Source organism: Acomys minous, assembly GCF_964271855.1.
Source record: "Acomys minous genome assembly, chromosome: 16".
NCBI classification, from domain to species: Eukaryota; Metazoa; Chordata; class Mammalia; order Rodentia; family Muridae; genus Acomys; species Acomys minous.
The window spans coordinates 27,271,402-27,284,731 of NC_140498.1; the positions used below are offsets into that span (position 1 = coordinate 27,271,402).

The following is a 13,330-nucleotide window of genomic DNA, read 5'->3' on the forward strand; positions in this document are numbered from 1 at the left end:
GAGGGGACCCAATCCTAAGTCAACACATTATGACTGAGCATCCCTAACAGTGGGGCACTCATGTTAGTGCCACCCTGTATCCAGAGGCTATACTGGGGTCTCATATGCATCCTAGGTGTTAAAGCTCTGGGCTTTGCGATGGTACCCATCTCTAACCTCACTGACTATGTAGCTGCCATGTTCAGAAAGAATAACTTAGAACAGACCATCATTGAGAAGTGATGGCCACAGGCACATCATGCCTCACAGGACAGGGAGTCACAGGAGCCTCCCTGCAAGGCTATGGCCAATGGATTATGAATCAACAGCCTGGGGGTGTATGTGTGTGGTCTGAGGGCACACAGCACAGTGCATATGAACTTCTTGTAACCTCAGCAGATGCGAATCCTACCTCCCTCTTTACACCCCCAGGCAGTGCACATCAGTGCTGCATGGCTTGTTGGCATGTCACGCTTCTGTCACCTTATTGTTTCATGCACCTTTATTTTTACTATGTGATAACTTTACTAAAAGATGGGAAAGTCTGCATTTATATTGCTAGAATTGGGTAAGCTGAGTGTTTGTTAAATATGCTGTCCTATAGATTCATATTATATTTATTATGCAAATACACGTTTCAAACCATTTTGACAATAATCATTACTTCTTACTGGAGATTTCTAATAATAATGTGTTTCATCTTATTGGCTGACATGTATAGAGTGCCCATAAAGAGCCAGCACCAGACATCTATGATCATTTATCTACCTAGCTAGCAGGAAACCTTTATTTTTACTGTTCTTTCTTCTTTTTAGATGAGAAAAACAGGACCCAGAAGGTTACCTTATTCAGGTAAGATCACACAGGCGTGTCTAGCAGGACCTGGGAGCTGCAGTGAGGGGCACCATAGCTTATGTGAGACGGATGCTTTGTGTGTCAGTGAGGTACACAGTAGATGAAGTTGAGGAAGGTGAGTGAAACCTAACGGAGGCTAAATGAGAACACGAGTATCACTTTTTAGAGTCCTGAGCTCAGTAATGGCAACGCAGAGGCTATGAATCCCCGCCTTGCTGACACATAAATCGTCTCTGGTGACCAGAGTTCACTCGGAGCCTGAGGGACATTTGAACTCTTGTTTTATGACTCTCCTGCCCATGAGTTTGGGGGACTTAATACAGTGTCTCCTGAAATGAGAAGCTGAATTGCTCCAAGTGGTTCATATTTATAGCCTTCTTTGAGCACAAGGCAAGGCAGAGGGGCTTGTGCCTGTGGTGGGAGACACTGGCTTTGCCAAATGTGGACCAAAGACTCAGGGCGTGGACACCATGGTTGGTTGGTCTGTGGCCTCCAGGCTGTTGTAATTTTCATGATCACATGTCAAATGGCCCTAGATGCTTCTCCACTGTGCATTTCCCTGATGCCTGTTTTTGCTCTGTGTTAGAGCTTGAAGTCAAGTTTCACAAATTAAGTCTTTTTAATTTTTTCTTCTCTCATACAATTTTAAACCCCATCTATTGGCCTTTCTTTTGTCCTTTTCTTGGGTCAAGTTTGTGCCAGTTGCTGGCTGTCAAGGTTCTGGAAGTCCTCTCAGTGGTAATTTAGCTAATATTATCTAAGTGCTACAGGCTAGACACAGTACCAAGGACTTAGTAGTATATGCTAATATACTCACTAGCTTACTTAGTACCAGAAGCATCGCTAGGAAGTTGTTTGGGGGTGAAGGTAGGCTTATGGTAGTACTTTGATGTTGGGATGACTCTGGAAAAGACTGCCCTGTCAGTCATTTTTTACTTCTTTTAGAATTCTATAGATCACCATTCAGAAGAAATAATGACAAACGAGGACCACAGTACTCCTCTCCTGGCAGCTGCATGCACCTGACACTCATGCTCAGGCTGTCTTAGAAGTTATGCTGGGCTAGGTAAGGACACGTGTGGCCTTCGCTGAACCTGATATTTAGTGTGGGGGTGCTCAGATGTTGAAACAGAAGCTTATATGATGTGGTCACTACAAAGGGCCATGGTGGGTAGCTCTGTCCAAGTGGAGGTTTGATATGGAGTATTTGATGAATGTGTTCAGTCAGGTCACTGTGAGACTGTCTTGCTTCCTCTCCTCCCCATCCTGTGGCCATGTGTTGTACTGTTTGTTTCTACTGCAATGCCATTTCCAAGGCCTCTTGCATGTAATCTGCCTATTTTTTCATGAAAGAGACCTTAGGGAGACATGATCACCCTTTAAAGGTGAGACCAGTTGGGCTCCACTATTGAAATGGCCCTATTTAAGTCACTAGAGAATTAGCAAAATAGTCAGCACCAGTATGTCCATTTTTCTTGGTGGGTGGAGGAAGGACAGGCAACTGTCAATACCAGGCTGAAGGCCCAACCAGGCTTCCAGCCCCAGTGGCTGGCCTCTCTCTTGAAGCACATGGCTTTATCTCTTTTTTTCTTTTTCTTTTTTAAAATAATTTATTCAGATTTCATCCAGATTGTTATCCTCTCACTTGTATCTTTCTGTCCCCCCCCCTCTTTTTACCTTCTTCCCCTTCCCTAGACCTCTGACAGAAGGGGACCTCCTCCCTCACCGTATGATCACAACCTATCAGGTTTCATCCAGATAGCCTGCTTCCCCTTCCTCTGAGTGCCACCAGGCCTCCCCTCCAATGGGAAGTGGTCAAATTGAGGGTGCCAGAGTTCATATTAGAGGCAGTCCATCAAGGATCTGGACCCAGTGGGGCCTGCACAAACTGCTGTACCAACCAGGGACAATGCATGCAGTAAACCTAGACCCCCCTATTCAGATCTAGCCAATGGACAGCTCATTCTCCACGGTTGTTGGGAGAGTGGGGACTGCCTCTGACATGGCATTATCTTGACATCAAAGCAGCTACCTGATTTCCAGAAGAGAAACTCTCTATGTCCCACTAAAAAGTCAAACTGAGGCATAGGGGAGATGACTCAGTCTGTAAAATGCCTACCATGCCACGTGGGGATCTGCGTTTAGATAACACATCATCAGCAGGGCTAATCATTGGAGCTCATTGCTTAGCCAGCCTAGCCAATTGGTGAGTTCCAGGCTGAGTGAGAGACACTGTCTCAACAAATAAGGGAAGAATAATCAAAGAAGACAACCAACATTGAGCCCTGGGAAGAAAGTGTGTGCATATACATATATGAACCTGCATGGGCACGTGTTCATACTAACATGCACACACACACACACACACACACACACACACACACACACACACACACACTGAGGGGGAGGGAGGGAGGGAGAGAGAGAGAGAGAGAGAGAGAGAGAGAGAGAGAGAGAGAGAGAGGAGAGAGAGAGGAGCTGAAAACTAGTAAAGCATTCTCTCATTTACTCTCAACTTTCAGGCATTTCTTGGTCCTTCCTGGCCTTTTGGATGCTAGTATAATCCACATGTGTATCTTTCCATTGACATATGACCAGACTGTGAACTGAATGGTTCTCCCTTGGCCCAGCCAAGCATTTCTCCTACTTTGCTGCCTCCCGAAGGATCACCTCTTTGAGGAAGGCTTCCTTTGGCCTTGCAGGTAGATGAATCCTTATATTCTCCTTTATGGTACCTTGTTCCCTGCCCCCCTTATAAATAGCGTACCAAAGCACTTGGGGCATTATAACTGTTTGCAAGCACCTCATGTGCCCTGGACTGAGAGCCCCTGGAGGACACACTGCCATGATGGTACCCATTAATTACGACACCAGTTAATAATTGCTGAACAGGCACTGAAGAAGTAGCTTAGTTGGAAAGTGTCTGTCCTATGAGCATTAGGACTGGAGTTTAGACACCCAGTGTCAATGTAGAAAACCATGTGTGCTTGCATAGGTCTGTAACCATAGCACCATGTGGGCAGAGACAGGCACATCCTCAGACTGTGATGGATAGCCAATCAAGCCAGTGAGTGCTGAGATCAGCGAGAGATCCTGTCTCAAAAAATAAAGTGAAGAGCAACAGAGGAAGACAACTGATGTCAACCTCTGCCCCTCACTTCTCTCTGCACCCATGTGCATCTATACATAGACATATTCTGCACCCCCGCCCAACACCTATACAAAGAAACACTCGTTTTGCTAAACAGCTGAATATGCCAGCGACTGGCTGCTATAACTCAAGCTGAATTTTGTTCTGTTTCAATTTGGGGACAAATCCCACTCTGACTCCCTCGGTTCACATTCCTCCTTCTTGTAGCGCATGTTTTCTGAATACAAATACAATTTCCCTAAGCTAGCTGGAAAAAAAAAATACAAGCCTCTTGCTGAGTATCGTTTCTGGATTCATTAAACAGAGCCCCGGGAGAAGCAAAGCTAATACAATTCTGAAGCTAATCTCCCCTCCAAGTCGTTCCATAAATCTGATTAACGGGTCACCTCTCGACCATAAGCACCATTGCTATATTAAAAGAAAATGCTCTAACAGGATTGTAATTCTGTTAACAAGACTTCTGCTGTTCGCAAAAGCCATTTCCTCACAGGAGAAATGAGTGTAGACTGGATGAGGCATGGGATTAGGTAGTGAGCGGAATGCTACAGGCCTTTGTGCTTAATTGCAAAAAAGGGAGAAAAGAATAGAACATGTGTCAGTTTTGCAGATGATCAAATTAAGAGGGAAGAGTTGGTGTTTGAGGCACACGCTTCCAAGTGTCCCTCAGAAAATAGTGTCACTTTCTCAGCTTTTGGTTTCTTTGATATCACTGATCTCTGGCACCAGGATAGGCCCCTTAGTATCCATTGGTTCAGGTAATCATTAACACACAGGCAGCACTTCCGGCTTCTCCTGCCATGGTTTTTCACAGAATCTGTCTACTTCAGATTTTGGACAAACTTCAGGGATATCTAGAGCAGGGTGGCCCATGGTGGGCATGGTCCCAATGATATGTGTGGAAAACAAGTGACAAAGAATGGATTTTTATGTGACAGCACCGGGGGCATGGAAGAGGCTTCTGCAGTGCCTTTCTCCTTTTTCTTATTTTTATTTGGGTTTTATTTCTTTCTAGAAAACAAGCCTTTGGGCTAGGACCTTGCCTTATCAGGCATAATTGATCATAATCCTAATTCCTGCTTCCAGGGTTTGGGTCAGGGGTGGGCATGTGATCCAGAGTGGGGCTCTGAGATATGAGGGAGTTAGGAGTAAGTTACCTCTCTTGACCATCTATGAAGGCCACCAGAAATATCTTTCTTTATCTCTTTGCAGGTCATTAGAGGTAGTTCTGAGGGCTGGTCCTGCTGCAGCTCTCATGTTGTCATGAGGCACAACTGTCTGAGGGTCCAGACGACAAAGGCAGGAACTAAAGGCTGAGTCTGGGTTTAGAAGCTGATCCAAGTGCTAAGTCCTTGCTCACCTCAAGTCACCTGTGGTGGCTTAAGCCATCATCATTCCTTGTTGTATCAATCTCTTTGATTGAGGTCTCTACGACTGGCAGGAGAGAACAGCTGAGCCAACACAGTGGTAGACATGATGCTCACTGAGGGTTGTGCCTGACTCATAATTCTGTTACCACATATGATTAGGCCCAAGAGCAGTAGCTTGTAGATGCTATATTCTGAATTATTTGGCTATAGGTTCTGTTTTTTTTTTTTTTTTAGTAGTACCTCTCACTGGACCCATAAACCTTGAGAAAGCAGCAATGGACACGCAGAGATTGAAGTGTCTCTCCCATCCTACGCATAGTTAGCTGAAGATCTGGGTCTAGAGGACAGGAAGCTGGTTCCCAGGGCTAATGTCTTCCTAAAGGTCACATCCCTTCTGTCCAGAGACAGTCCTTCATCCAGAAGAACACAATTATTCTTTTGCAAAGACTTCTGATTCCTTGGGTACTATAAAATGAAGTGTGTAGAGGCTTCTAGGCAGAATGGAACTTTAGGTCAAATAAAACTATGTCCAAAGTATTTGCATCAATTTTGTCATTAGCAATCCTGAGAGAGGAACAACAGGTAGCTAATGATTGCTGGAGGAGGCGGGGGATCAGAAACCCAAGCTCTTGGTTTGTTACCCTTACTCAAATAAATAAGCCTCACAACCCCCCCCCCCCAAAGAATGAAAAAAGACATGAAACTAGGAGTGGTTGGGAAGAAGATACTCAACAGGAGAAGGGGGGGTAAGAAAGGATAATGGGGGGAATATTATCGAAGTATTATATTTATATATGCATATATGCATGACATTATAAAAGAGTAAATAAATTTGACATAATAAAGAAGTAGCATCTTGTCATCCACCTAAGGACTCAGGTGATCTGGCTTGTATTTCCACATGGAACAAAGCGTGTTGGCTGGGCAGCCACCTTTGCTGTGAGGTGAACCCTTCTGGGCTTGTTCCTTGGAGGTCCCACCATCCCCCCATCACATCCCAACATTGATTGCCTGTCTGGCTCCCATAGTTAATTATCTTGCTGTTATTGAAGAAAGTAAACACACCTACTCTTAGGTATTAAAGATAATTTTTTTGAGTAATGTGAGCTTAATTTAAAATGTACAGGCCTCTTTACTGTGTACCTTTTGTTTGTCATCCATGAGCCATGGGTTGAGGACCAGCACCTATTTTGGGGTGGAATGCCTTAAGAATATGCCCTTCTCAGTGATCCCACTGAACATCCTTTCAGAGGCACTGAACCCCTTTTTTGTTCTCCCTGACAGTGAGTGGCCAGACTAACACCTGTTCTAAATTACTATTATTTTATTATTACTATTATTATTTTAAAAATTTGAAACAGTTTCTCATATACCTCAGGTTGGCCTTGAACTATATGGCCACGGTGGCCGTGAACTCCCGATTCTCTTGCCTCAGCCTCTTCAGAGCTGAGATTACAGGCATGTTCAACCATATCTTATCTATTAGATATAAGTAAGCTAGTATAGATAATCACACATTTACCTATTCTGGATTGTTATTATCTTGCTTTCCCCAAGTTATTTTGAGGCCAGAACCACATGGTCATTTTGGCTCTCAGCACAGGCAAGCCTACAGTCTGATCAACGTCAGGATTAGTGCCAAGAGCAGGTTCACTATTCTGGGATATTCTGGCCAATCAGGAAGAGCAGGACTGCTATTCCCTTACAGGGGGCGAGCTTCCTGCTTGCCTTTGTGCCACGGTACAAGGTACAAGAACAACAAAGAAGGAAGGTGGTAACGAAACAAAGAAATGCAGCAAGATCAGTGGCTTGGGCCCAGTGAAAATGAATGCTTTCTTAAAAGCTGTCCCTGTAAGAAAAGGTGGCTATTCTTTCCTACCCTTTGGATAGCCTACAGCTGACCAGTGTGCTCATGACAATTAGTAGAGCTAGCTGGGAAAGATAAAGAAAGGAAGGACAGAAGGGAAAAGAAAGGAAGGAAGACAGAGCAAGTGAGCTCTCCTTCACAGTTATCTTTTGCAGACACATAATTGTGTCCCTGCCAGCAAAGATGTGCAAAACTCAGTGTTCCTGAGTAGGTGGTCTTTCTATGTGACAGTCTCCCTGGAGACTTCCCCTGGCCACAACTTCCCTAGTGGAACCTGGCTCCTAAGGTCTTCCACAATCCAGTTCCAGTAGCTAACCTCTCATTCCCCAGGAAAGAGAATTTTTTTCTAGGTTAGCAGATCCTAATCGGCTAGAGTGCACACTTCAAAGTAATTCCCTTTCATTTCTGCCAATGAGCAGGGCAACAGAGAAACCTCTACAGATGTAGTTGATAAAGTTAGAGGGGAAAAGACAGTCTCAGAGTGATCTGAGGAAAAGGGGGGAGGGAAGGGGGGAGAGATGGAGGGAGGGGGAACAGAGAGAGAGACAGACAGACAGACACACACACACACACACACACACACACACACACACACACACAGAGAGAGAGAGAGAGAGAGAGAGAGAGAGAGAGAGAGAGAGAGAGAGAGAGAGAGAGAGAGAGAGAGAGAATATGACAAAGACTTTCTCTATTTAATAAGAAACTAAGCCAAAAGTTTCTAAGCAATTTGGGCATTTCTGGCTAACTGCCAGCTGACTTAACAAGCATCCTGTCATTTTGTGTCAGGACACCAGGGGCTCAACTCCCAGAGTTCTTTTGTAGTCACACAGGTTGTTACAACATAGAGACACACTTTAACTCTGTCCTTTTCCCCTTTTCAAATAAAAGCATGCCTCAAATTTGGCCAACAGAGCTTTGCAAACTATCTGCACATATAAAACAATATTAAACAGTATGGTGAGACCAAGGTAGGCAGCCTATGCGTTGTAGGAATCAGAAAAGAGCCTCAGGGGCAGTCAATAAATAACTGCTTGGCAGTTAAGAATTTTGCATTCTAAAAGTGATTGTGGCTCATAGTTACATGTTTGGCATTAACACTAAGCAATGTCTGTCTAGGTTGTATCGGTCTCATGAACACATCAAGAATTGCTCTGGTTTAAGGAATTACTGAAGGACACAGTGAACATTTACATCACTTGCCTAAGACCACCACATAGTTAGGACTGCAGACAGTGCTCAACCATGGCTGTGTCCTTAGGCTCTCCTGGTAACACAAAGCACCACCACTCCCCTGAAACACACTGGTGGTTTTTTCTCCTTCCAGAATCATACATACTCATAGCAACATTGCACCAATTAGGGAAGAGAATCTATAGAAAAATCTTCAAAAATACTACAAAATGAAGACTTCCTAATTTGAAAAGCCTTCCTTAGTTCTTCTTTTGCTTGTGGTTTCTACTACAGTCCTCACTCTGCGCATTAACACTTCAGTCAGGTAAAGTGATGAGAGCCCCTGCCAACATCACTTGTGCTAGCAGGGGTGGCAGCCAGAGGCAGTGAGGGAGGACCAGGGAGACTTCCCCAGAGCTCTTAGTTTTACCTGCTGTAGACCAGGGACTCTCGGTTATTGATGACTTTGTCAGATTTGTATCTCCGGAAGTCTTCCCAAGCATCTTTGATGGCAGTGACTGTGAGGATGACGCACACAGGAACCATGCTCACCCCCGGCTGGAACGCGTTGACCACGGGGAAGAAGTTCAGAATGACAATACCCACAAAGTAGAGATTGGCAAACCTATGCAGCTGCTCAAAAATGTTCTTGGGTATGAAAGACAACACGGTGTACTTGCTGGTCTTGATTTGGTTCCCACGATAATGGCGGTTGGGGTTTTCCTTGTAAGGCCATCCTTCGAAAGGCAGGTTGGAGACTACAACCCACTTCTTGTCTTCTTTCTTTTTCCGCCTTTTCCTCCCTTCCTTCCTCATCTCTGCTCAGGCCTGCCTCTTTGACTCTCATAATTTAAATAGCATTTTTTAAATTCGCCTTCTTGGCTGAAAACTCTCTCTTCTTTCAAAACTAACAACAACAACAAAAAAAGTTAAAAAGAAAGAAAAAGAAAAATAGCTAGCCAGTCTGCAATCTGTTTGGGAGAACTCTGATCAGGAAGGAACTTGCAGACAATGGGTGTGTGTTCACCAGCCACTCCCTTCTGCCTGTTTGAGGCTCCACCTGTTGGAATGTAGGCGTCATCCGTCATCCACAGGTGTCTTCCTTTCCTACACAGGTGCACTACTACTGGGTCCTAAAACCTACCACATTAAGTAACAGATGGACATTTAGCCAGGCACCCTGTGGCTTTAAATTGTGTGTGTGTGTGTGTGTGTGTGTGTGTGTGTGTGTGTGTGTGTGTGAATTCACCTGACACTCCCAAAAGAGCTTCGTAGGAAATTAGCCTCCTGAGATGATCTCATCATCCTGGAGTTTAATTCTTGGCCTTCTAGCTCCATCTTAATAATAACACATTGTCTGAGTGGCTAAGAGTATAAGGGTTTTCAGGAGTTACATCATGGTTTCGCAACTTCAACCCTGCTATTTTTGATTAGATGTGTGTATGTGTGTGTGTGTTGTCATGTCCTGTGTATTGTAGGATATGTACTGGCACCCCCAGCTTCCATCCACTAGATGCCAGTAGTATTCTACTGACCACTTATTCCCACCTATCACCATACCCATTGGGTGGTAGGGAGGGAGGCAGTGTGTGCCAAAATCACCTCCAGCTGAGAATCACTGAATTAGGCAACTTGATGTCTGAGAAAGTTTTAAGTAATTAAACTAGTAACTACCTATCTGAGAAAAGCTCTACAACACACATAATTCTGTCTCTCTCTGTATATGTATATATATGTGTGTATATGTATATATATATTTTTTCTCCTTTATTCATTTATTCTTGTTACATCTCAATGGTTATCCCATCCCTTGTATCCTCCCATTCTTCCCTCCCTCCCATTTTCCCCTTATTCCCCTCCCCTATGACTGTTCCTGTGTTTAAATAATTTTTTAAAAATCTGAGCTGATAATGCTCTCTCCAAGAGCCAAAGAAGATGTATCCAACAAAAACCCCAGCAGCAAGCATTGAAAACACCCTTTGAGTTTTTGGTCAGGGTTGTCTAAGAGATTCTCAAAAACATTACATACTGGTAGAGATGAAAGCTAAGTCTCTATCGATGATGGCATCATGTACTTTGGGCACAAGGTCCAGAGGTCCTTGAGCTGGAATTAACTTGAATAGCAGCTCTCTAAGGACTAGCTTTCGTGATACCAGAAGGTGCCATTCAAGCTTCCAAAGGAGAGAAGAACCCAACAGTTTTGCCAAACTATAATACCTATGAACCAGAACAATGAGCAGTGTGGTACAAATAACCCCCAGGGTGCAGTAGTGGCACGCATACCTTGGTAGTAACTAATAGCTCTCTAATTTAACTAAGTCACTCTCAACAAGAGGGAAGCATGCTCACTATCCAAGGCTAGTGAAGTCATGGATCTTGGAGGAAAACCAACAACTACCACTTTATTAAACCAGAATAATCCCTAACTACACTCTAAATATTTGTCTTTATATCCATGTATAAGTGTAGTCCTTATTTCTCATCGAGGAAACTTGTCTTTTCAACAGTTGAAGCATTACAGAAAACTACAACCAAACAAAATGTCTAGTCCCAACTGATACATCTACAAAACGCTCCCTTCCCTGAAGGCTCAGGGATCTTTGGAGAAGAGGGGATGGAAAGCTCGGAAGAGCAAGAGGATAAGAGAGTTTGCTGTGAGGCTGTCTCCTGGTAATGTCAGAAGCTGCATACAGAAAGTCTCACTGATGTGACTACGCAAACATGAGCTGAATAGGAACAACAATAGACGTGTTAACTTGCACTGGGGAAAGTCCCCAAGTCCCCAACCCTACACAAAGAGCTACAGGAAACAAAAGAATGCTCACAACAGCAAAAATGGTCTTCCCCAGGGAGGAACACATCATTTGGCTCTCTAATACTAAATAGCCCTGAAAACATACAGAAAGTAACATTATACCGACTGAGCAGATTGTATTTAGGATTATATACATATGTATACATACATACATATATATGTATACATGTTTTATACATATGTATATTATACATGTATATATATAAATATATGAGTATTACAATAATTAAAAGCTATTTATTCATTTTCTATCCTGATCGCAGCACTTCTTCTCTCCTTCCACACTCCTCCTCCTGTTATCCCCTCTCCTTCTCCTTAAAGAAGGGGGAGGGTCCCTATGGATGGTCCCAATCCAACCTGGGTCACTAAGTTATTGCAGGACTAGGTGGATCCTTACCCACTGAGGCCAGGCAAGGAAGCTCAGCTAAAGGAATGGGATCCCAGGACAGGCCTTAGCATCAGAGAGGACCCCCACTCCAGTTGCTGGGGGACCCACATGAAGACCAAGCTGCGCATCTGCTAATATATATGTACAGGGGGTCTAGGACCAGTCCATGCATGCATTTTGGTTGATGGTTCAATCTCTGTGAGCCCCCTGGGCCCAGGATAATTGACTCCATAGGTCTTCTTGTAGAGGTCTTCACCCCCTAGCTCCCTCAATCAGTCTCCAACTCTTCCATCGGACTTCCCGAGCTCTGTTTAATGTTTGGCTGTGGGTCTCTTCATTTGTTCCCATCAGCTCCTGGGTGAAGCCTCTTAGACGACAGTTATGTTAGGCCCCTGTCTACAAGCACAGCAGAGTAATTAATAGTGTCAGGGATTGGTTCTCTCCATGGGACTAGGTCTCAAGGAGGGCCAGCCTTTAATTGGCTATTCTCTCAATCTTTGTTTTTCTTTGTCCCTGCACATCTTGCAGGCAGGACAAATTTTGGGTTGAAGGATTTTGGGGGGGTTGGTGTTTTTGTGCCTCCGCTGTATGTCCACTGGCTGTAAAAGGCAGACAGCTCAGGCTTCATATCCCCGGGTACTAGAAGTCTCAGCTAGGGTGGTCCCCATAGAGAAAAGAGACAATAAATTTTTAGAAAGAGCAAGGGGAAGTACATGTGGGGTTTGAGGGAGAAAAAGGAAAGGGAAAATGATTCAATTATAATTTTTTTTAAAGTGGGAGTTCAAAAGAATTTTTTAAAAAGAGAGAAAATAGAAGGTTAGCTCAGTGGGTAAAGGTGCTTGCCACCAAGTCTGATGACTCCACATGGTAGAACAGAGAACCAACTCCTACAAGTTGTCCTTTGGTTTCTATATGTGTGTTGTGGTACACACATACACACACACACACACACACACACACACACACACACACGTTAAAAAGTCAATTTGCAAGTAAAACTCTGTCCCTTAAATAAGCTAGTGAGTTTATTTAACCTATTTCCCACAGAGAAAACAATGGTGGGGTCCCCTTACCTTTCATATATGTGAACGCTGGCACTGTTCATCTTTCTATCGAAGCGGTATCTCTTGAAGTCTTCTATGCCGTCTTTGACCATGATGATAAGCAGGACAATGGTCAATGGTAACATGGTGATTTCCCTGTGGAAGACTTCCATGGAGGGTATCCAGTTCAGAATCACCAGGAACAGGAAGTAGAGGTTGGCCCACCTGGAGAGGCAAGCAAGGTGGGAATGAAGGCCTCAGGGGGGAGAAAAATATACTCTTCCATTTCTTCCCAGTTGTTTGGCTTTTAGCCAGCTCAGACAGCTTTTTCACTGTGAAGTCAAGCCAGAAAATAAAGGCTTTAAAGGGAAATGTTATAGACTCTTAAAATAATATTGATTTATTTTTTCTCTGAGTGTGAGTATGCACAGGCGTGCATGTGTGCCATTTGCCATACTGTGGATGTGGAGGTCACAGGACATTTGTGGGAGTGGATTCCCTACTTCCAACATGTGGTCATCAGTCTTGGTGGCTGTCACCTTGACCTTCTGAACCATCTTACTAGCCTTGCTTCTGCTGTTTGCTAGTTTTCTGCCCTGCCTCAGGTTGTTCTCTCTTGTACAAAGATAGGACAACATAATCCCAGCTACTTTAAAGGGATCTTATAAATGCTATGAGGCATAAAGTTGATTTTG

General features: G+C 44.0%; 1 protein-coding gene across 10 annotated transcripts in view; it reads right to left on the reverse strand.

Moving 5' to 3' along the window:
* ATP10B (ATPase phospholipid transporting 10B (putative)) overlaps positions 1-13,330 on the reverse strand; it is a 287,746-nt gene that overhangs the window by 83,912 nt on the left and 190,504 nt on the right. For 9 of the 10 annotated variants that reach the window (XM_084762456.1, XM_084762451.1, XM_084762452.1 and 6 more), the window contains one exon: positions 12,666-12,860. In XM_084762456.1, coding sequence (XP_084618582.1) covers positions 12,666-12,860 — 195 coding nt within the window. Of the gene's footprint in view, positions 1-8,819; positions 9,543-12,665; positions 12,861-13,330 lie in introns of those variants that run through there. The other variant, XM_084762449.1, reaches the window with a different exon arrangement.